Raw genomic sequence first — 23574 nt, forward strand, 5'->3', positions numbered from 1 at the left:
GCCCGACATACAAATTCACCAGGTTCTAGGTTCCAGCATTTTTATTGGCTGCTACTAATTCTGGTGTGAGAACACCCCCTCCTCCTGCCCAGCTGGGAGTGTGCCTTGTAGAAGCATCTGGGCTCGGGTGGGACTGCTTAGTGGTTCACTCTTGGCTGGAGAGGTGGCAGGGATGAGGATGGTAGGCTGCAGAATTTATGCCTTCTACACACAGCAAACAGTTCCCACGTGTTTGGCTCTTCCCTATAATGGAACGGCACTCTCCAGGCCCCTGGGGCCTCCTACTCCCTCAGGGTTGAGGTCTTCCTTGCAGAGTAGTGCTGGTCAGCAGATTCTGAGAGCGCAAGCTCCACGGTGGGCCCTGGTGTGGATGAGACACATGGCTTCTGTTCGGAATTCACTGGAGGGAAAAGAAAAAGAACTGAAGAAACCTCCAGGGTGGGAGGAGGGTGAAGCTGCAGCCAGTTATCATTCCCTGGGCTCTCCCTCCCTTGGGCCCGCCCTCACCATCCTGCCAACATCCCTGGCGAATGTCACCCCCTTGCTCGCCCGCTGCTCCTGGGAGCCGGTGCTGCTGCCACTCAGGGAGTTCCTTCGCATGATGCCTGGGTGCAGGATGGGGAGGGAGAGCACTGAGTGAGGGAAGGGGCCATGGGGAGAGGGGGCTAGTCCCCCCCAGACTAAGGGGCAGACCCCCAGGGCCTGAAAGAAAGATCACTAGGGACAGGTCTTCAGAAAGATGGGAGTGGGGCAACTGCTGTCTCACCAGGGCCCAGGGGCTCAGAGCGCTGCAGGCTATTGCGCCGGGAGGTGGGGAAGCTGCCCTTGGAGAGGCGGCGCTGGCGGCTAGACAGCATAGCGGCAGGGGCCACAATCCCCGGCGGGGGCTGCTTCCCGAGCCTGCTGTACAAGTCCTCAATTTCCTGCTTCTGTAGTGTCTGTAGTGCCTCCACCTCTGACAGGTGCCTGAAGACACATCAGGAGCGTGAGAGGGCCAGCCGAACACTTTGCTCTCCCAAGTCCACCTCTTGACCTCCATCCTCCCCAGACTCACTTCTGCCGAAGACTCCGCAGCTCAGCCCAGAATTCCTCATCCTCCCCACTGCTCTCTGACTCCTCACTGCTCAGATACAGGCTGCTGTAGGAGTAGTTCATCCACACTGGGCTGGGATGGCTCAGGGGTGGAGGGCTGCCCCCCACTCGGGGTTCCTTCCCATCGTCCCCTTCCTCTTCGGCTCCAGCCCCCAGGCCCTCGGCTGCACGGTCACTTTCAGCCAGAGCCTCCCTGGCCTCTGGCCCGCCTCCAGCACTATCCTCCGTGTCTGAGCTCTCCGAGGTCAGCTGAGGGGTTGGAGGCTTCAGGGAGCCAGAGAGACTAGGGGATGTCGGTGGCAGGGGAAGAGGCTCAGCTGGTTCCTTGGATGAAGTCACTTGGAAGCGCCCAACAAGCTGGGGCTTTCCCTCTGTAGTGAGACAAGGAAGGAGTCATGGAAGAAGGAAGAGACATCAGTGGCAGGATATAAAGTGACTGAGGGACTTCCCTGGTGGCACAGTAGTTAAGAATCTGCCGCCTGCCAATGCAGGGGACACGGGTTCAAGTCCTGGTCCGGGAAGATCCCACGTGCCACGGAGCAACTGAGCCCGTGCACCACAACTACTGAGCCTGCGTTCTGGAGCCCACGAGCCACAACTGCCGAGCCTGCGCGCCACAACTACTGAAGCCCGCGCGCCTAGAGCCCGTGCTCCGCAACAAGGGAAGCCACCGCAATAAGCCCGTGCGCCATAACTTAGAGTAGCCCCCGCTCGACGCAGCTAGAGAAAAGCCTGTGCACAGCAACGAAGACCCAACGCAGCCATAAATAAATAAATAAATTTATTTATTTATTAAAAAAAAAAAGTGAGGATAACGGGCAGGGGAAGGTCAGTGGTCAGAGGCCTCACCTTCAGAGATGGGAGCCAGTCTGGCTTCACCCAGGAGTGGCCAACCAAGATTTGGAGAGGCCTAAAAAGTGTGGATCCATGAGTAGAGAAATGATCCAGAATGGACCCCACACACACACCCCGCAATCGTCCCTCTTGGTTCCTACTCACCTCACTCTCCATCTCAGATGTCAGAGGTGAAGGCCTCTCCTGGCCACAGGGAGCAAGGGGAGCTGGAGGGGGCAGGCTGGGCAGGGGACCAGGAGGAGCTGGCGGGGGCTGGGAAAGGAGCCCAGGGCAGGGGGACAGCAGGGACTGAGCCACAGTCATCACAGCCAGTGAGAACGCACTAGCCAGAGAGAGCAGAGGGGCTGCTGTGGTGGAGGGGACGGGAGAAGCAGAGGGACAGGGCGGAAAGGAGGGAGGAGCAAGAGTAACCTGGGAACAGCTGGGGAGGAGAGAATTCAGTGGAAACTGAGCAGATGGGACTGGAAACCGGGATGCACTGGGGGAGAATGGAAGTGGGGAGCTGGGGGGGTGTGGAGAGAGATTTGAGGAGACCTGGGGAGAAACTGGAGAGAATGAGGAGGAGCTGGGGTGACATGGGGGAGAAGTGATGGGGAAGATGGGACTTGGGAAAGCAGGGGATCCAGGAGAAAAGGGGTTTCCAGGAGACGAGGGGGTTCCAGGAGAGGATGGGGAGGTGGAGAAGGCTGCCCAGCTCCTCTGCTCTAGGGTGCTGCTCTGGAACTCTGCTGGGCAGGGAGCGGATGTTGAGATTCCCATCCTCCATTCCCTATGCCCTTCCCAGGAGCAACCCCAGGGGTTGGGATGAGTAGGGACAGAATGTAGTACATACCACTGGATGGGTCTGGGGTGTACCCTGGGAGGGCAGGCAATGGTGCTGGCTCCTCCTGAGAGCGAGAAATGTCACAGTGGGAAGAGCTGAGTCTTAGGACTCATGAACCTCTAGGAGTCCACAGATGAGTTTCAAGGGGTTCAAAAGTGTATTTGAGGGACTTCCCTGGTGGTCCAGTGGTTAAGATTCCACGCTCCCAATGAAGGGGGCCCGGGTTTGATCCCTGGTCAGGGAACTAGATCCCGCATGCCGCAACTAGGATCCGCATGCCGCAACTAAAGATCCTGCATGCTACAACGAAGATCCCGTGTGCCACAACTAAGACTGGTGCAGCCAAATAAATACATATTTTAAAAAAACTGTATTTGAGAAATATGTAGTGGTAAAGGGGCATGATGTCTGCAACTTACTTAAATGGTTCCCCCAAAAATGCATGCACACACACAGATAGGGGAGAGAGGAAGAGAGAATGGTAAAGCTCATGTGGCAAAACACAACTGGCAAATCTAGGCAGAGTATCTAAGAATTCTTTGTTCAATTTTTGCAACTTCTCTGTAAGTCTGAAATTTTATTTATTTATTTTTGGCCGCAGCGCAAGGCATGTGGGAATCTTAGTTCCCCAACCAGGGATCAAACCCGCGCCCCCTGCATTGGAGGTATGGAGTCCTAACCACTGGACCACCAGGGAAGTCCCCTCTGTAAGTCTGAAATTGTTTCAAAATAATGAGTTAAAAGGATGCACTGGGGCTTCCCTGGTGGCGCAGTGGTTGAGAGTCCGCCTGCCGATGCAGGGGACACGGGTTCGTGCACCGGTCCGGGAAGATCCCACATGCCGCGGAGCGGCTAGGCCCGTGAGCCATGGCCGCTGAGCCTGCGCGTCCGGAGCCTGTGCTCTGCAGCGGAAGAGGCCACAACAGTGAGAGGCCTGTGTACCGCAAAAAAAAAAAAAAAGTATGCATTGAACACATTTTTCTAGAACAAGAGTCTGTGGCTTTCATCAGATTTCAAATGGGGGAAGAGCTATTGTTTTGGGGTCCCAGAGATGAAGACAAGTTAGATCCAAGGGGACTGGTAAGGGCAGAGAGTAATGAAACCTGGAGCAGAGTCCCTTCCCCCTGGAGGTGCCCAGAGGGGTCTGACCTGGGGGCCCAGGGGGTCTTCAGCAGCCTCCACAGGGCCAGTATCTCTCTTCAACAGGGTCTCCACTCGCTGGATAATCTCCCGAATCCGGTTCAGGAATCCAGCTCGCTCCGAGGGCAGAATGAACTCGTTATACACCTGGCGAGAGTCAGTAGGAAGGGGAAGGAGGGCTCGGTTATCCCACTCATCCCTCTCTCCCGGCCCCAGTCTTTAAAAACCAACCCTTCACCCCATGCTTGTGCTCACCACCAACCTAAAACGAGTATTTAGTAAGCATCCATTGTGTGCCAGGCACTGTGTGGCATAAGGAGAAATACAGCTTAGAGAAAAGCAGGTAACATTCACAGCATGCATGTATATACCAGATCTTTACATATCTTATCACATTTAACACCAACGACAGCTTTCTGGGGTCTACATTAACACCGCCACTTTAGAGCTATGCTAACCAATGCTCAACGAGGTGAAGTTCAGTCTGCCCAAGATCAGGGGATTTGCACCCAGACCTGTCTAAAGCCAAAGTCTGAGTTCTTTACACTGTTGCCTCACAGGCTTTTGGACACAATTCCTCCTCTCATAGGGCTTATAAAGTATGCCCCCACAGATCCACATACACACACAGCCCCACAAAGTTAAGTAACAATAAGGCAATAAATGGTAAATGTAACATTCAAGTCCGCAAATGCTTACTGAGCATATACTATGTGCCAAGCATTTGCTAGGTTCTTTGAGGGAACAGGGAAGTATGAAACAAGGTCCTGGTCCTGAAGCAGCCCAAAATCTAGAGGAAGACACACACGCATACGTAACTCAATAGACTGCAAGTCAGCCCATGGCAGGTAAGGCGTTTTTGATTGGCATAGAGATAAAAATGCTATTCCTGGAAGGGGAAAGGGAAAGCTGCTGTTTCATGGGCAGAGATTCAGATTTGCAAGATAAAAAGGTTCCAGAGATCTGTTGCCCAACAGTGTGAATATACTTAACACTACTGAACTGTATACTTGAAAACGGTTAAGATGGTACATTTTATGTTATGTGTTTTTTAACACAATTTTAAAAAATCCATTCTAAGAAGAAAGCAGTTCATACCACCTCAGGGGATAGGGGGAAGCTGGGATGGCTCCACAGCTGAGGCTTGAAGGATGAGTAAGAAAAGCAACCCTTTATTGAGGACCTACCATGTGTGGACACTTCCCATACTTTTATCAGCATTTCACCTCTTGTACATGCTGTATCACTTCTCATAGATTATATATTACATCAGAACATCTTTGCAAAATAAGTATTATCCCCTGCGTTTTACTGATGAAGTTCAGAGAGGTTAAGAAACTTGCCCAAGTTTGCCAAATTAGTAGCTAACAGAGCTGAAGTTTGAACTCAGGTCTTATGTGAAAGTCCACCCTTTCCTCTGTTCCATGCTGTTCTGAGGCAGGAGAGGGCACAGCACCTTCACAGCACATTCAAAAAGGGCCCAGCACATTCACAAAATAGCGAAGACTGGAGTATAGCTGAGAGCGCTGTGAATTTTAAAGGCTGTGCTCCAGAGCTTGGACGTTACTCTGTAACCACAGGTAGCCTCTACAGATTCGGGGGGCAAAAAAGCAACAAGAGGAGATCTAAGTCTCAGGAGAATTCTGCAGCAGAGGAGTGGAGGGTGGGCTGGGAAGGAGAGAAAAGAGGGCAATGGACCCTGGGTTCAGGGACAGGGTCCCTTTGGCTGTGTGGGATCTGAGTGGGGCTTGAAAGCCCAGTAGAGAAAGCTCCCAGGGCGAGACCCCCGAGGAGATGGAGCCAGAAGCTGAAAGGCACCCAAGCCTCTTCAGAGGACCATTCAGAAACCAGTGTGGCTGGAGGAAAGATTCTTGAAGGGTTGAGTGGCTTGACAGAAGTTGAGAAGCCTGCACGCCAGGTGATAGTTTGTCTCTGTCCCCGACACAAGCTGAATGACATGATGGAGGAGAAGCTTTAGAGAGAGTTCCTGAAGTCTGACGTTTCTTCCATTCCCTTCCCTCTTTCATCCCAGAGGCTGGCATCCACTGCCCCCACTCCACTGAAACCGGTCTCCCACAAAGACCTCCTCCTGACAAAAGCCAGTGTGGTCTTGCCTCAGGCTTCACCCTATGCCTCCTTGAAACAATCTCCTTACTCAGTTTTTAGTAACATCTCCTGGAGCTCCTCCTACCTCTCAGGCTCCATCTCTGTCCTTCGATGACCTATCCCCACCCCCCCATTCCACAACTGGAGGTATCCACTAAGACAAACCTCTACGCCTCAGGCTTTGCAGGCCCTCCTTGTCTCACACTCAACTCTGCTGAGAGCCCCAGATCCACCGCTCTCTCCAGCCCCGTATTCTCTCCTATAGAGGATCTTATCTTGCCTGTCTCTGTCATTCAAGCTCATGATGATCCCTAAAAAAAAAAACAAGCCACTTTCATTTTCTAACTTCCTCTCTCCTTTGATGGCCTATTGCCATTAGTTCCTCTAAGCTACAACTCGCCCTTGATATCCCCTCTCCCTAACTCCCTCTCATATCAACTCAGCAAATATTTATTGACCATCTACTATGTACACTGTACCATGTCAATAGATTACTGGATTACAGAGTAATTTATTTTCCCAAAATACCCTCAGATTCACCCCTTTTCTTCCTCCTCCCCCATAATCCATTCTCTCCTTGGACCACATCCGGCTTCTTGTATCCACCTGCCAACTGGATTCCCTACCCCCAACCCTCTCCCACATCCCACAGCAGAACAGTCTTCTTAAAACCTACTCTCACCATGTTACACTCTAACTCTTAAGACTGTCTGTGATCTGGACTCAACCTCACTTCCACAACTCTCCTACAGGAACCCTTTTCTTTTTGGATTTTTTAAAAATTGAAGTATAGTTGGTTTACAATGTTGTGTTAATTTTTGCTGTACAGCAAAGTGATTCAGTTATACATATATACACATTCTTTTTTTTTCATATTCTTTTCCATTATGGTTTATTACAGGACATTGAATATAGTTCTCTGTGCTATACAGTAGGACCTTGTTGCTTCCTACAGGAACTCTTCCAATGACAAAGTCTCCTCATGAAGCCCTCCTAGCCCCATATTTCAAGGCACTCCGTATATCCATGCCTTTCCTTTGCCATACCTCCACTGGACATGCCCTTTCCACTCTTCACTGCCATTCTGACCCATCTGTCAAGACCTCACATAAGTCCTTCCTCTTCCCCTGCTGCCCCCAACCCATCCTTTACTTACAGCCACAGTATCACGTGTCTAGCACGCACTTCACTGCACTTATGTATACCCTATGTTACTCTCAAATTGCTCCAGCTGAGGATCCAAACCTCACTGGATAAACAGAAACCTCCCCCAAAACAAGGGCAGAGATATCTTCAGTGTCACTGTGCTGAGGGCCAACGAGCTTTAAAACCCTTTTGCTGTTGGATGGGGTGGGGGTGGGGAGTTCAGCAACAGGGGACATCAGGAAGGAGACTCTTGTCCCAGATCCAAAGACTCTGTCTTCATCTCTCTCCCCCTCACCATGGCAGCTGCAATCTCTTCCGGGCTGTCCCCGTCCAGATCAAATCGGAAGGTCACCATCTTGCTGTTGTGCGTCTGTAGCTGGCACTCAACCACTCTGTCATTCTGGTCTGAGACCTTCAGAGTCAAAAGTCAGCAGAGGGAGGAGGTCAAGCTCTCTGTCTTCATCACGTGTGCCCGCCCCACTCCAACCAAATGACGGTGGCCAGACTGGAACTGGAGAGAGGCAGATTCTGCCAGCGTAGTCTTGTATTAAAAACATGTCTGGCTGACTCTTGGGTACCAGTAGCACACGGCTTCTCCCCCTTCCTGGCTAACCTCCCCCATCCCTCGGACAGTTCCCTCCAGGCCCTGTAGCTTATTCCCCAACACCTGTGCCCCTTCCTTACACTTGTGACCCGAAGACGGGATCGGGGTCTGCGCCGGAGGTTTTTCCCTGGGGGTCTCCTCATCTGTTCCATCCCTTCTCCCATGTCACTAAGGCCTGATGCTGCATCTGAGGCATAGCTGGAAAAAAAAGGAAGAGAAGACAGGAGTGTCAGAGTGGACACTGGGAGCCCAGAGCTCCATATATTTCACCCTAACACCCCAACTCAGACCAGAACTTACCTGTCTCCAGGGGAAAAGTCATTGCCAGGGCCAGAACGTGGAATGGATAGGGCAAAAGCCTGAAATAGGATATGGGTTCATGAGGTCGGGGGAGGATAACTGTTGGGCTCCAGGGAGATGGTGTCAAGGGTGCTGGGGTACTTGGCAGAGGGAATTAGGAAGAGGACAAGAGGGGTGGATTTCCAAGGACATGGGGCCATGTCAGGGGTTTGGGTTTTACAGTATGGGAGATAGGTCATAGGATTGGAATGGCTGGGAGCCCCCCATGTGACCCCCTCTCACCGAGGGCAGGCAGAGATGGGACTCAGCGGGGCAGGATGGCACGCCCCTAGGGGGCTGAAGGGCAGGGTCTGAGGCATCCAGGAAGCCGGAGGAGCTGAGGTAGCCATCAGTCTCGCAATCCGCTGGTGGGGAGGGAGGGGATCAAAAAGTGGAAATAAAGGGGAGTGGTGGCCAAGGAGGGAGGCTGCCTGAGCAAGGAGGGGCCTGGAGCTGTGGCACAGTTCTTTCCCAGAAGGAGCTATGGCTAGATGTGGAAGGCTGGGTAAGTGACAATGCTGTTGGCTTGAACTTCTGGGTAGGGGGCAGAGGCCGAGGGTTCTGGGACCTGGGTCCCAAGGTCAGAGGTGACTTACAGGTGGTGGATGAGTAGCTGGCATGGCGGAAGAGGAAGGGCTGGTGCTGGTCTGCCTCTGGCTCCTCGGGTTCAGGGGGGAAGACACTGGAGGGGGCTGGAGTCATGGGGACAGCTGCTGGTAGGGGCCCTGGCGCTGGGGGGAAGGCCGCCAACTCCTTAGCTTTGCGCAGCTTCTCACGCTTTCGCTGGATGGCAGCAACCCGTTCACGCACTGCACGGGCCACCGGCTGGTAATCGGCTTCGCACACTAAACCCAGGGCCACCTGGAGTTGGGAGGGTGAGGAACACAGTTTGAGACGAGATTCCCCCTCCCCCAGCAAGGACCCATCATGACACCTTCTTGAGGCCTCCAGGACATGGGAGAAAGGGAACCAACATTCATTGATTATCCACTGTGTCCATTAACTGGCAGCTCTTCACATTATCAACATTAAATCCTTCCAGCAACCTTCTGAGGTAGGTCTTATCAGCCCCATTTTAGAAATAAGTAAACTAAGGGACCAGTTCATGGTTATACAGTAAGTCAATTGCTCTTGGGGGCTGGGAGACACTTGGCAATATCTGGAGACATTGTTAGTTGTCACACTTAGGGGTAGGTACCACTGGCATCTACTGAGTAGATGTTAGGGATTCTTCTCAATATCCTACAATGCACACAGTACAGTCTCCCAAACAAAGATGTCAGTAGTGTCAAGATCAAGAACCTCTGTATGTAATGGATCAGGATCCGATCCCAGGTCAGCTTTGAGCTATGCTTCGGAGACCCGCTCCTATGCCATATTTCAAACACATTCTCAGGTTCCTGACCCAGACCCACCAAGAGATGCTTCCCACCCTTTCAACTGCATTTTTTTTTTTTTTTTTTTTTTTGTGGTACGCGGGCCTCTCACTGTTGTGGCCTCTCCCGCTGTGGAGCACAGGCTCCGGACGCGCAGGCTCAGCGGCCATGGCTCACGGGCCCAGCCGCTCTGCAGCATGTGGGATCTTCCCGGACCGGGGCACGAACCCGTGTCCCCTGCATCGGCAGGCGGACTCTCAACCACTGCGCCACCAGGGAAGCCCTCAACTGCATTTTTCTATCAAGAATTTCATACTCTTTCCCTTTCCCCCTCAGGCCTTCCAAGACCAGCCCCACATCTCTGTCTCCCACATATGCCTCTCCTGGTCCACCAGCTTCTGTTCATCATGTCCTTATTCATTTCAATAACAAGCTTTGCTGGGCATGTAAAGGCGGTGGGGCAGGGTGATCTGACCTAAAATCTGAACAACCTGGGCCAGTTCTGCCCTTAACTTGCTTGGGACCTTGTACAAGATATTCAACCTCTCTGAGCTTTTATTTCATCAATAAATCGGGATAATGTCACTCCATGCAGGGTTGGTAACAACCATCAAATGCATGGGAAAGGGCTCTAGGCTGTGTACAGATGTGGGTGATTAGCAAGCTCCCACCACGTGCTAAGCACCCTCAGGGATAGAAAAACCAATACACACAGTCCCTGCCCCCAAGACTTTATAGTCTAGTGTAAGAGAAAGACAGGAATGTATCCTGGTATAAAACAAGACCAATGGGGGCCCCTCCAGTAATGGAGGACCTGCTGAAGTGGGAAAAAAGCATTAATTTTGACTCTAGACAGGACAGGCTTTCTGAAATGGATGGTTCTGGGCATGAAGGAAGATCGAGAAAAAGACATGGGGGGGATGGGGGATGAAAAAGGGAAAAAAAGATAAGCTGGAGAGAAGGGCATTTCAGGAAACCCGGATCAGTAGGAAGTAAAACAGGGAGGTGGAAGGACCCAAGGCTGGAAAAGGAAATCTCCAACTTGTGGAGAACACTAGGTGTGCATGCGAGTGGGGTGCGTTAAGGCCGGAGCTGCAGGGTGACCCTTGCGGGAGATGCCGAGAGGGCTGGCTTGAGCCCCCCCTCCCACCACCCAGGCACCCCTCCAGCGAGGCACTGGGCCCCTCCAGTCGACGTCCAAACGCCCCTCACATGCCCAGCCGCAGGGCAGGCAGTCTGTCCTCCGCTCACCATCTCCTGCGCCACCTCCTCTGCTGCGTCCCGACCCAGCTGGAACAAGAACTCAATGGCCTGGTTGTCCCGGCGGCGCCCCCCTCTCCGCGCGTCCTCCATGCGCAGCCAGAGCTTGAGGTCTGGCTTCTCTCCGTCGTCCTCCTCCGCCAGCTCCACGTGGACGCCGCGCTCCTCGCGGAAGAAGGCGTGAGCCAGAAGGTCCTGGATGGTGAACCTGAGGGCGGCGCCACCGTGAGCCGAGCCCCACCGCCGCCCGCCCCCACCCCCATCCTGCCCCTTCCACCCACCTCTCGTTCTTATCCGTGCGGATGCAGCCTTCAATAATCTCCTTCACCTCGGGCATCTTCACCTTGTAGAAGCTGTTCGGCTTTGTGCCCTGAGGAATAGGGTTGCATGAGGCCTCTCGCCCTCTGCGCCCAGCTCTCTTTTTGACACACCCGCCCCTGTCCGAGGCAGCAGGGCGTGCAGACGCAAAAGCACCGCGACTGCTACTAGAAGATGTGATTTCAAATCCCAGTCCCCCCACGTATCGACAGTGTGACCTTGAACAAGTCTCTCGCTGAGCCAGTGTCCTCATTTGTAAAACGCAGGGCAGAACATTTGCCCTGCTCACCCCGCGGGGCAGCAGGAAGGATTTCACATCGATTGGATGTGAAATCGTTTGTAAGCTCTAGGGAGCGCTACACACGACATTATTCTAAATAGCTTGTATTGGAGGGGCTTTGGGTGCATCCAATATCCTTCAGTGTTCACCAGGGCGTCTTTATGTCCAGCCTGTTTTCATTAAGGGAAAGGGCACTGACCGCGGGGTGGCTGGAGCAGGAAAAGTGTAAAGGGGACCTGTAATTCCCTCTCCTCCCTGCCCCCTCTCACCGAAGTGACCTTGCGGTAGATTTGCGCGGCATTCTGGCACTCAGAGTAAGGGTACTCCGAGGTAGCCATCTCCAGCATGCACATGCCAAACGCGTACACGTCCACGGCCTCATCGTATTTTTCCTCGTACATCTCCGGGGCCATGAACTCCGGGGTCCCTGTAGGATCCACAGCAGGTGTCAGGCTGCAGTGCCTCCTTTATGGCTTCGTCCCTCCCCTCGAGCGTACAAGAGGCTAGGCAGCTCTGGAGTGCAAGTGACCGACCCTCCCCGTCCTGTGTGTGTGAGGGTGGGGGATTGGGGGAGGGGTGTGGGGAAGAGGGAATGCCATAGGTCTCCCCATCTTCCCTGTGGTCTTCTACCTCCGTGGATCCCGAAAGACACTGCTAGGGGGAGGGGGTCCCCAGGCTCTCTCCTGACATGGGGGAGGGCAAGAATGGCAAGGACCCCCGGGAGGGACGCACCGATGACGCTCTTGGCGAAGGAGGCGCGTTTGAGCGTGGCCAGGCCCAGGTCCCCAATCTTAACGGAGCCTGTAGGGCCCGTGATAAAGACGTTGTCACACTTGAGATCCCGGTGCAGGATGGGGGGTACCCGGGAGTGTAGGAAATGGAGCCCCCGAAGGATTTGGCGGCTCCAGCGCTGAAGGACTCGCGGCTTCATCTCGCGGAACCGCCTCAGGTATCTGGGGGAGGGCGCATAGCCACGGTCTTGGTGGGGGACGTATAGGCTGGGGAGGGAGACCACCACTGGGAAGTTCCCCGTAGCCCCACCCACTCCCCCGCCTTCGCATCTTTTGCCAGCCTCTCCTAGCCTAGATCCGCGCCAGTCCTCAAGCAGAAACGCAGTCGGGAGTGTGGTAGGTAGACAGGAGGTTACAAAACGGGGGTCGGGCGGTAAATGCACAGACAGGGCCGACCCCAAGGTGCTGTGGAAGTGCCAGAAGGGATAACTAACTGCCCCGGGCGTGGGGGAGGGCTCCAGAGAGGAAATAACTTTTATGTTGAGTCTTGAAGGATAAATAGGCGTTCAAGGGTGAAAATGGGAAGGGATGAAGACTTTCCAGGTAGAAGAGACACCCCGTGCTCAAAGGCACGGAGACAGCATGGGCCAGGGTGCGAGGAGCTGCTGGGAATTTGGTTTCTCTGGAACGCAGGCTGGATCCTATAAGGACTTTGTGAGCAGTCCTTAGAGAGTGTGGACTTTATCCTGAGGGCAGTGGGAAAACCCGAAAGGGTTTTAAGGAGAGAAGTGACAGTGCCAGATCTCTGCAGGCTGCAGGAAGATAGGATAGCTTGCAGAGGAGAGAGGCAGCGTGGGGGAAGACTCCTTAGGGGGCAGCTGAGGCCTCCAGACGCTCAAGAGAGGAGGATGAGAGATAGTGAGCCTGGTTTGGGACCTGCGTGTAGCGTTTAAGGAGGCTGGGCTCCTCCAGAAGCAGTGGAGACCTCCCACCACCAGTCCTCCCACCAACTCCCGCCACCAGGCGCAGAGCTCACGTCTTGAGCGTGCCCGAGGTCATGAGTTCGGTGACCAGCACGATGCAAACCTGGCCCCTCAGCACCGACTTCCACGAGTCGTAGAAGCGGACGATGTTGGGGTGCTGCAGCCCCTTGAGCATCTCCACCTCCTCCGAGAATCGCTGCCGCTCCACTCGAGACAGTTTCCGAGTCTGTGGGGTAGGGGGTGGGGGTCACAGTCACATCAGGCCCAGGACCCCCACGGAGAGGGGGGATGGGAGCACATGGAGCAGGGCTGAGGGAGAAGTGAGGGTAGGAGCCAACGGATGGGGCTGGGTGGGTGGGATCATTTGTCCACTGACTGTAGATCCCTAATTCCCAGTGTGCCCCCCTGGGCTGCTCCAAGGACACACCCACCATGGGCCTGGGGCCGCCCCTTGGACCCCCGCCTGGACACAAGCGCTTTTATGCAGCCCTGTCCAGGAGCCCTGAAGTCAATAGCGCCTTTGTAGCCGCCCAGGCCGGCCGTAGGGTGGGAGGGGACGCCCAGGGGCTGGCAGCGGGCTGGCAGCGGGCAGGCAGCAGGCGGGCAGCAGGCGGACGGCAGGCAGAGAATTGGGGCCGGCAAGGGGATTGGCCTCAGAAACTGGGAACTGCTAGATCCAGGCAGGAGGCAGGAGGGCTGCAGAGGGAGGTACAGAGTAAGAGACAAAGGATCCAGGACCAGGTGCCAGGAGACTGCCCCCTGCCCCATGGCTGTCTCGCCTCCCCCATCTCCCTCCTCCACCACCCCCCCCACCCCAGTTTGGCCGCCTTGCCTTGCCTGGCTTAGAGCCTGGGGCGCGGCACTGGCAGGCGCAAGGGGCAAGCCCAGTGCCAGGGCTGGAGGGGAGGACCCTTCCCCCAGGCCCTGTCCCCCCAGTCTGAATCCAAAGCTGCTAGCTCAGACTTAACTGGGTTCTTCCCCTATGGGAAGAAGGTCCTTCAAACCAGCATACCCCTAAAGTCTATGGGGTTCAGCACCTTTAGATCTGAGAAAGGAGAGCTCAGGTAGGCAGCGGGATGAGGGGCAGGACTGGACTCAGGCCAGGGCTGGAGCTCCCTGTCTCCCCTCCCCCAGCTGTGGAGAAGTCCAGAAGTCTGACTGCTTCAGAAGGGGCGTGGGAGGGCCCCATCCTGCCACAATAGCCCTAAATCATCTGGAAGTGGAGAGGACCCTGCCTCAGCTGCTGGCCTCCATCATTCCAGCCTCCTAATCTGCAAAGAGCCAGGGTGAGGGAGCAGGGGGACCAGGGTCACACTGAGGGTCTCAGGACTTAGGGGGAAGGGAGAGGAAGGGAAGAGATAGTAGGTAACCACTGCAGGAAAGTGGTGAGGCCAACCACCTCTCAGGTCTGAACTGGCTCCCTACCCGATTTCCCATCCTATTTCCCACCTCTCAGGGTTGAGTACAGAGCCCGTAAAGTGAGAATGTCTAAATCCATAGGGGAGCCACCATACACCACCTGCCTCAGTTTCTCCTTCTGCAGCCCGGAATCAGCCAGGTCCATGGATCATCAGAACAAGGGGAACAAGAGTGTCTGGATATTTGACTGGAAAAATACATCCCTCTTGCTGCTGTCCCCTGGGTCTCCCATCCCAAGACCTCCAAAGGGTCCTCCCATCCCGTGGCGTCACCGAGGGGGCTCCCAGCCGCACCTGCAGCTCACACCAGGCCACCTCCACCGTGGTGTCGGTGTCCAGCCCTCGATACACCGTCTTGAACGAGCCACGTCCAATCTCGATGTCAAACTTGAGGTATCGGCCGTCCGGGGACGTTGCCACAGCCTGAGTCTCCGTGTCCTCCTTTTCCTCCTGCTCCCGCCGCCGCTCCCGGGCCGCCGCCTCGGTGATCCTCGGCGGTTCCCGGGGCCCCGACCCTCCTGCGGAGCCCGCGAGTTCCGGACGCTCGGAGTCTGCGGCCTTCACCGGGGCGCCCGCGGTCCACGTGTCCTCAGTGGGCTCTTCAGAGCTAGGCTGTGGGCTCATTGTGGGGCCGGAACCAGCGGAGTCCGGAGGAGCAGGGGGCTCCGGAACGGGTGAGGCTGGCTGGGACCAAGAGCTCAGCAGCCCCAAGTCGACTGAGCTGCGGCGGCTGAGACGGGAGGAGCGCGGCCGGGTCTCAGCCTTCCCGGAGAAGCGGCGCGCCCGGCGAGGGGGCCCGAGGCGGGGGGGCCCCGCCGCGGCCAGAGGCGGCGGGGGCCGCAGGGCCAGGTCGGCCTCCGCCTGGGACATAGGGACCTCGGTCTCTGGGGCCGGCGGTGCCAGCATGAGGAAGGGCCGGGCGCCGCAGGGCGGTAAGCCGGGCGGCTGCGGAGGCGGCGGCTTGACAGAAGTACTGGCTGGGTGCGCAGCGCTCCGCCTGAGCTACTGGGGCCCCAGCCCAGGGTCGCCTGCCCCGCAGCCACGCCCCGACACGCCCCCGACACGCCCTACTCCCCCAGAGCCGCCCCCTCGGAACCACGAGCGCAGTGGAGCCCGTGGCGCAGCCCCTCACCTCGGCCACCGCCCCGCCCCCGGCCGCTGGCCCTCCTCCCCCTGGCCTCCCGGAGAACCCGCCCTCAGTCTCATTCCGAAGCCGGAGCCGGGTGCGAGGCGGCGGTGTGTCCTCCCGCACTACGAGTGCGCAAACCTGTCTGGGGGAACACAGTACTGGGACAGGAAGATGAAAAGTGACCGCGGCTCCCTGGCCCTAGAAAGGGGGGTGGTGAGGAGGAGGCTACCACCAGCCTGCACGACCCAGATAAGGTAGCGCCACCCCCTCCTAATCGTCCGGAATGGCCCCAGGCCGACAATACAGAGGTCAATGGAAAGATCTGGTTTTCTCCGACGTCGCAGTTCCCAGTCCCTCCGGGCTGCACAGGGATGGGTGTGTGCACCCCAAAGCCAGCCCCTCCCCCAAACCAAGGACCAGGTCACCCATCCTCTCCACCTCCCCACCTTGACCGCATCCTGGCCGGAGTGGCTGTTTTTGCTCTGTGGGCTCTCCTTCCTCCCCGTCTGTTTGCCGAAGTTTCTACTAAACCGAAGTCCATATCCGGTTTACTCCCCCTCAGCTCCCCTTGGCCTCAGCTACCCCACCCAGAGCAGATGGATGGAGGGAGGGGCTTCAGAGTAGTTCAGGACTTCCACGGGGAGATGGTGAGGGAGGGGGAAGTCGTTAAGCTACTCCATTTTAGAGACAGAAAGCAGTCTGTCCGCAAGCTGTGTGCCATCGGCACTCCCCCGCACAGCCCACCCGGCAGATGTAAAACCACAGGCTCGCTGGAGCCCGCCAGCACGAGAGGACCTTTTCAAAGGCCATAGGCATTCTCTCCCCTCCCCTAGGCTGGGATTCACTCAGGGGGTTAACACTTCACAGCCTTCCCTTTGCCCACTCCAGTAATAACCTCAGCAGCAGGCAGTAGGGTTAAGCTTTTTAATATCATAAATCAGTGTCCGGCCCCACCTCTCATTGCCAGGCCCCTTCCTGGGCCTCCTATCTTCACATTGCCTGAAAGGCTGCCTGCAGCCAGGGCTTCGCCCATCCCCTAGGAAAGATCCAGCACCAGCAGCATGAGAGAGGAGGCAGCAGCAGCTAAAGGGGTGGGAGGGGGAAGAAACAGAAGCTTGTGCAGGTGCATGTGTGTATGTACTTACGTGTGTGACACAAATGAAGTTTGTGTTTAGGTTTACAGACCCCAGCTCACGAGAGGAGGTGAGGCAGGGAGCAGCACATCTTTTCTCCCTGGCACCTCAGCCTCACCCTATCCCAGGGACAGACACATGGGATAAGTGGGAAACCCACCCCTGGACTGCAGCCCTTTGGAGTCTGGTGGAGTCACGGATCCAATCTGTGGGGACACTTGGTCTGTCTCCCTTTGAAAGCCCTGGAAGGGTAGGAGGTAAGAAGTAAAGGGAGACAGGTTTCTGCTAGAAGAACTTGACACCTCGGCCATCGCTGACAGTGATGATCTCGGCCTTGTGCTCCTGCTGTAGGGCCTGCAGAGCCCGCAGTAGGGTTGCCTCATCCAGCCCGTGGAACTCTGGACAGGGAGAGATGGGTAGTCAGGGACACTCAGCTCCTTGGGGCTCAAGACCTCTGAGAAGAGCAGTCCAGCTGGAAACAGAACTTTCCAGGCCAGCTGTACTGCTACAGCTGCCCCCACCCACCCTTCCTGGGTATTCCTTAGGAGTAAGGAGTGGAAGAAAGCCTGAGTCAACATGAAATGGGAGTTCATGCTTATTCCCCCTTCCTGTTTCTTCTGTCAGACTCAACCCCCACACACCCTCGCACTAACCGCCCCCCCGCCCACTAGTGTCTGATATACAAGAGTAACACCGTTTCCTTGTGGGCCACAAAGAAGGGGCCCTGACAATCAAGTGTAGGGAGGTCAAGTCCCTTGTCACTGTACGCTGACCCTAACTGCACCTGTACCCATTGGGAGGACCTGTTCTAACACGAAGAGGTATAGCCATGCCTCTGGCCAGGAGACTGTTAAGGTCCAGCACAGATATCTGCCCTTTCCTAGTGAAAAGGAACAAGGCTGGGAGCCAAGGGCCCCCTGAGTATCTGGAGATATGGCAAGATACTGCAGGGAGATGTGAGAGGCAGGAGGCAAGCCCTAACAGGCTTGCACACCTCACCCCCTGCAGGGGCCCAGCTCTTGAGTCAGGGAGCTTGCTTTCTGAGGAAGCTTCCAGCTTTGCCTGGCCTGAGCGGTGGGCTGGGCAAGGCTGCAGCACTGAAGTCATGGCATGATGGTGGGAGTAGCAAGCAGAGGCCTGCAGGAAAGTGGGGGGAAAGCCAAGAGCTGTAAACTCTGCTGGGGCAGCCAGGCCTGGCAGAAAGGGGAGGTGCCCCTTTTTCCCCAGCTCAGATTGGTACTTTTGGTGATCCTGGGGATCAGAATATGAAGTCAGAGATAAAAGAGCTGAGAGAGTATTTACACTATGTAAAAATCAAACAGTATACAAATCCTTGTCTGGCCAGAAACCATAGTATTCTAAAGGGCAGGGGGTGGGGATGGGAGTGTTGGCCCAATCCCTTCAGCTGACACCTACAGATCTTGAGCCCTCTATAAGAATAAAGGGTGAAAGAAAGCCTGGGTCAGCAAGGAATGAAATTTCAGGCTTAATCTCCTGCCCTAGTTCCTCATTCGGCATCTCTACCAATAATTCTTAACTTTTCATGGGTCACAGATGCCCTTCAAAATCTTATAATATGGACTCTATGCTGAGAAAAATGCACATACACCCCCACAAACAAAATCTCTGCATGTGAATTCAGATGGTTTATGGAAATCTTGGACATGGGTTAAGAACCTTTGTATTTAGTATTTGGAATTTAGAGGCAGAAAAATGGGAAATCTGAATGTCAAGTAAACAAAAATTAGACAGAGGAGGATTCAGATAACAAAACTGGGGAGAAAGGGAAAAAGCATTACCCTCATCCTCTGTGTCTTCCCCATTGGTCAGTTCGTACAAGGTGAACACGGAGTTGTTCTGGCCACTCCTGGAAACCTATGGACACAAAAAACAGGACTGAACAGGAATTTCCTGGGAGAAGGTAAACTCACCAGCTCCACCTCTCTGACCCAGGAATGATACTTGTTCCCAAACCAGAGCTGTCACCTCAGCAGAGGAGTGGCCTAAAACCCACAAACCCTACAGGTGCTATATTTATACATGTACACACATGCTCGGAACCACTAAACCACAGGCCTTCACGTGTCTGAGGAGTGACCTCTCATTCTGGTTGTTTTCCTGTTCAAGAATGGGTGGTGTGTGTTTGTTATATTTGGGTTGTTGGCGCTTCTTCCCCTCCTCTCTCCCTTGGGAATGTTTAGGGCTAGTGGTGACAGGGGAGAGAGTCTGTCCCCACACCCACACTGTTCAGAAAGTCTCATTTATATTGTGGACAGCCCCATAAGGATGTAGTGGGGGAGGGGCTCCAGGTTTTTGTGTTTTTTTTCCCTTCCTTTCCCCATTTATCTCCTGTGGCCAAAGGCTCCAGCCAACAATAGTACTCGTGGTTTCCAGTACTGCATTCTCCAAACATGGCCTCACATAGCCTCTGGCCTCCTACAGGCAAAAAAAGGAAAGTTCTTTCCAGCCAGGGAAATTGAGTCATTGAAAGAGGCTTGCCTGGAAGACCTTCCTCTTTCTGCCCCCTCCCACTCTGCTCAGTGTGGATCTGAAAACACCAGGCATCTGCTGAGCACAGATTCATTCTCCTTTGCCATGGGTCACTGCGTCAGAATAGTCTCACCCACTGATAGATGAGCTTCCCCCATTCTTCTGGCCTCCGCCACATGATCAGGAAGCTAGACTTGTTCTTATCCAACCACTCGAGGTTCCCTGCAAAACAGATACTTATGAAAGCACCATGCTATAAGAAGAGACAATGAGGCAAAAACCAAGGTGGAAGAGAGTGTAAGAGACTCAGCTTTCAGAAAAAGAAATTCAAGGATTGTTTTACTATTACTATCTGCAAGGCATCCATTCTCCTCTTCAGGTCTTGGGGCACAGATGGAGAGATTTCAATTTTGTATACCAGTGGGGGAAAAGAACCCAGGGAACTGAGCTACTGTACAGAACACTCTGGGCTCCAAGCCAGGAGAGGAAAAAAAAAAAGTTCTTAAAAGAAAAGATTTGTGGGGGCTTCCCTGGTGGTACAGTGGCTGAGAATCCGCCTGCCAATGCAGGGGACACGGGTTCAAGACCTGGTCCGGGAAGATCCCACATGCCGTGGAGCAACAAAGCCTGCGAGCCACAACCACTGAAACCCGCGTACCTAGAGCCCGTGCTCTGCAACAAGAGAAACCACCTCAATGAGAAGCCCGCACACCGCAATGAAGAGTAGCCCCTGCTCGCCACAACTAGACAAAGCCCGCGCGCAGCAACAAAGACTCAACGCAGCCAAAAATAAAAATTAATTAATTAAAAAAAAAAAAGCCACTGAAGGGTTAAAAAAAAAAATGAAAAGACTTGTGCTAATCTGCCCTCAGGAAAACCCAACTAGGATGAAAAATAAGGAATCTGGGGAACTGAACCCACCTTTCTTCCTCAGTTCTTCTAATACAACCTGGATTGATTCCACGGGCAGCTTCCCTGGTTTAAGGTTAAGGGAATGGTATTAATGGAATGAACTGGGTGGGATAAAGTTTCTCAGAGCCAGGCTTATGCTACAAACTACCCTTCTTCTCCCACCTACACACATAGATGTGCAGTGCCCCAACAGGATATAAACTGGCATTTTCTGCATATTGGGGGGAGGAAGGTACAGAGAAACTAGTGTAATTAAAAGGAAGAGCTTTAGGGGCTTCCCTGGTGGCGCAGTGGTTGAGAGTCCACCTGCTGATGCAGGGGACGCGGGTTTGTGCCCCAGTCTGGGAAGATCCCACGTGCCGCGGAGCGGCTGGGCTGGTGAGCCATGGCCGCTGAGCCTGCGCGTCCGGAGCCTGGAGAGTCCGCAGCTGGAGAGGCCACAACAGTGAGAGGCCTGCGTACCGCAAAAAAAAAAAAAAAAGGAAGAGCTTAGGAGAATGAAAGGTACTATCATTTCTCACTCTCTGTCATCTCTCCTTCCTCCAGCCATTCTCTAGATATTTTAGGGATGAATCAGGCAGCAAAAGAAAACAACCCTTACTTCCTGGGACAAGGAGAGTAGGCAGAGAAAATTACTAAAGGTAATGCCAGAGTTTGAGCCTCATACAGAGGACAAAAGTTTCAACGAGTCAAAAAGGCTCAGGTCGAAAAACTTGGTACTTGGCTTCAGGGCAGAAATTCTAAGATCTGAATGACACCTGGGTACTCATCACTGCCGCGGACAAGAGGGCTTGGTGCTATATTTGGGTTGGAGCTGGAGGTAGAATGGATGTCAGCTACACAGTCTGGCTCTTTCCCAAGGCCAGTTGGGGTGGGAACCTGCCTTCTGTGGGTGAAGAGGAGTGTGAGGTCTGGGCACGTGGGGAAGTGCATGTGTGGGGGGTGTGGAAGAGCCTGAGGGAGGATACGCTGTAGCTTCACGTTGTTGAAGAGCGGGCTCTCCTGAGCTTCCATCACCGTCATGCTGGACTGTTTGTGCAGGCGACAGAAGGACAGGACTAGCGAGCACCAGGCGGCCAGCTGCTTCTGCCGAGTATCCACGTTCGGCTGCAACCTGCCGGGTGAAGCGGGTGGGGCGCAGAATTAGAGGAAGTGAGAGAGCGAGCGGCAGCACTTGCCAGGGGCGCATTCGGGGGAGAAAGTGAGGGACTGAGGGTGGCGGCGACCGGATCCGTTCTCCCCCTCCCCACTTGAAGCATCAGTGCTGAGCCCGGGGTCCTAGGGAGGGGAGGGAGGCCCAGCGGGGCTTCTCGGGGTCTGAGCCTCACGTAAAGAAGGGCGGGAAGCGATACTGCCACGGCCACTCGAAACTCATCGCCATCGTAGTAGCCCAGGAAACCCGGAACCCGCCGGCAAAGGACTTCCGGTCTCCTCTCCGGCACGTCCGGGCAGAAAGCACAGCAGAAAGGTTCCGGGCTCCTCTGGGGAGAGGGGCTGCCCAACGGGAGGGATCGTCCTCGTCAACCCGTCCCTTCCTATTATCCCCAAATCCTTACCGTCTAGAGCAGAAACGGCCCTGAGAAGTCTTCTGATTCCACCCCAGAGAAGGGCAGTCACTCCCCCAAAGTGGGCACAGTTAGTAGAACTGCAAGTAGAACCCAGGTCTCCAGAACCCAGCCTAGACTTGTTTCCACTATACTAGGCTTCTTTTAATGTCAACATTTGTGTCATTTAACTTCAGTCCCTCGCAGCTGCCCTCAATTCCTGTGTCCTTCGACTCCATCATTCCCCAGGAGCTCATTTGTAGCTTTATCGCTTGAAATGGCTCTGCTTCCATTATTCAGAGCTGCCGTATTTGAGCACAGCCACCTCTCTCTCACCTCTCCCACGTCCTCACCTTTCTAGCCTCAAGTCCCTGGACCCCTTTTGGTCTTATCTGACTCCTTCCCCAGCCTAGACTACTCAATTCCGTCCCCTTGCCTGCCTACCTGCTGCTCAGTTTCCAAACCAGAGTCGTTGATCCCTGCCCACCTCCCCACCCCACCCCGATCTTCTTTTTTTCACGCCTGGGTGCAGGAGTATTACTGAAAAAGAAAAGAAAAAAAAATTCACCGGAACCTGCTGACTGAACCCCAGATTCCCTGACTGACCTCATTGCTGGGCAATCAGTGCAGCCCAGTGACGCTTTGTCTTTTATTGGCTCCCTGTCACATCCCTCAAGGTAACTCTTCAAACTTTTCCACACTCGTCATGCCATTCCACCTGTTCCCATCTCCTCCATCTCTGCAGAATGCCCTTCCCTTCTATTTTTATGAGACTGAGGCCATGCATGTGAACCTCTTAATCTTTCCTCTCTGTCACCACACTGGATTCATCTCTCAAAAATTTCTCTCACTTTTACTCCTTCCTTTTGGACTCAAAGGAAGAAGTATCACTCTTCCTTTACAAGGTCAACCCTCTGGCAGCTGATTGCCTCTCCTTTCCAGTTTCCTCCAGGACTTCTCTGTGTATCATATTCCCTCTTTCCCTTTCCCCTGGCTCCTCTCGTCTACAAACATGCTGACGTCATCCCTACTGGAAAATATGTAGTTCCCTTGACTCTACCACCCTCTCAATTTCCTGTCTGATCTCTAACATCTCCCCCACCAAAGTCCATCCTACACTGTGTACAGTTCCTGGTCCACAGAAGTGCCCAACAAATATTTGTTGAATGAATGAATGAATGAATGAATGAACCATTTAATAGATAATGTTCTCTTGGGACTTCCCTGGTGGTCCAGTGGTTGGGACTTTGCCTTCCAGTGCAGGGGGTGCGGGTTCGATCCCTGGTTGGGGAGCTAAGATCCCACGTGCCTCGTGGCCAAAAAACCAAAACATAAAACAGAAGCAGTATTGTGACAAATTCAATAAACTTTAAAAATGGTCCACATCAAAAAAAAAAAAAGTTCTCTCAAAGGGTACCATCTCCTTCGCTTCCATGGCACTGCTTTATCCTTGTTCTGCTATCTCTTTGATCTTTCCCTTTGTCTTCTTCTGTCCTCATTGTTTACATGTGGGTGTTTCCTAAAGGACCTTAGCCTTCTTCAGTACACCTTCTCTCCAGGAACTCTCATCCCTTTCATGGCTTCACATGGCTTTTCTGTGCAGGGGACTCCTAACCCTATATTTCTAGCTCCAACCCTTTTCTACCACTAGCAGCACCACCACCACTCCCATTTCTAACTCTCTACGGTACATAACAGCTTGTTCCATTGTTATTCATATTATACACCATTTTCTTCAGGCCAGCTTCTCCTTCTAATGGCACCCAGGTTCAAAGCCAGAGTCAGCTCTAACCTCTCCTCTACTTCACCTTCATATCCAAGTCCCTCCCCTATTTTTAATAACCTTTCCTAATTTTTATTTTTTTAATTGCTTTTTTTCCTGCTCACTTATTTGT

At 54.0% G+C, this 23574-nt stretch overlaps 2 protein-coding genes across 2 annotated transcripts; both read right to left on the reverse strand.

The window, feature by feature from the left end:
* Positions 1 to 54: 54 nt before the first annotated feature.
* Positions 55 to 15377, reverse strand: WNK4 (WNK lysine deficient protein kinase 4). The gene is made up of 18 exons (XM_059997419.1): positions 14766 to 15377; positions 13107 to 13279; positions 12072 to 12292; positions 11609 to 11766; positions 11023 to 11111; positions 10733 to 10949; positions 8702 to 8966; positions 8349 to 8470; positions 8067 to 8125; positions 7847 to 7964; positions 7458 to 7574; positions 3920 to 4057; positions 2780 to 2834; positions 2092 to 2672; positions 1942 to 2002; positions 1055 to 1463; positions 767 to 966; positions 55 to 400 (listed from the first exon to the last, which is right to left on the reverse strand). The coding sequence occupies exons 1-18, from the start codon at positions 15375 to 15377 to the stop codon at positions 282 to 284; spliced, it is 3714 nt and encodes a 1237-aa protein (XP_059853402.1). The 3' UTR covers positions 55 to 281.
* Positions 15378 to 16515: 1138 nt separating this feature from the next.
* VPS25 (vacuolar protein sorting 25 homolog) lies at positions 16516 to 21628 on the reverse strand. The gene is made up of 6 exons (XM_059997464.1): positions 21464 to 21628; positions 21104 to 21249; positions 20145 to 20198; positions 19357 to 19445; positions 18533 to 18608; positions 16516 to 17131 (listed from the first exon to the last, which is right to left on the reverse strand). The coding sequence occupies exons 1-6, from the start codon at positions 21514 to 21516 to the stop codon at positions 17019 to 17021; spliced, it is 531 nt and encodes a 176-aa protein (XP_059853447.1). The 5' UTR covers positions 21517 to 21628; the 3' UTR covers positions 16516 to 17018.
* Between the last annotated feature and the right edge of the window lie 1946 nt (positions 21629 to 23574).

This window comes from Delphinus delphis, chromosome 19, assembly GCF_949987515.2.
Source record: "Delphinus delphis chromosome 19, mDelDel1.2, whole genome shotgun sequence".
Taxonomy (NCBI): domain Eukaryota; kingdom Metazoa; phylum Chordata; class Mammalia; order Artiodactyla; family Delphinidae; genus Delphinus; species Delphinus delphis.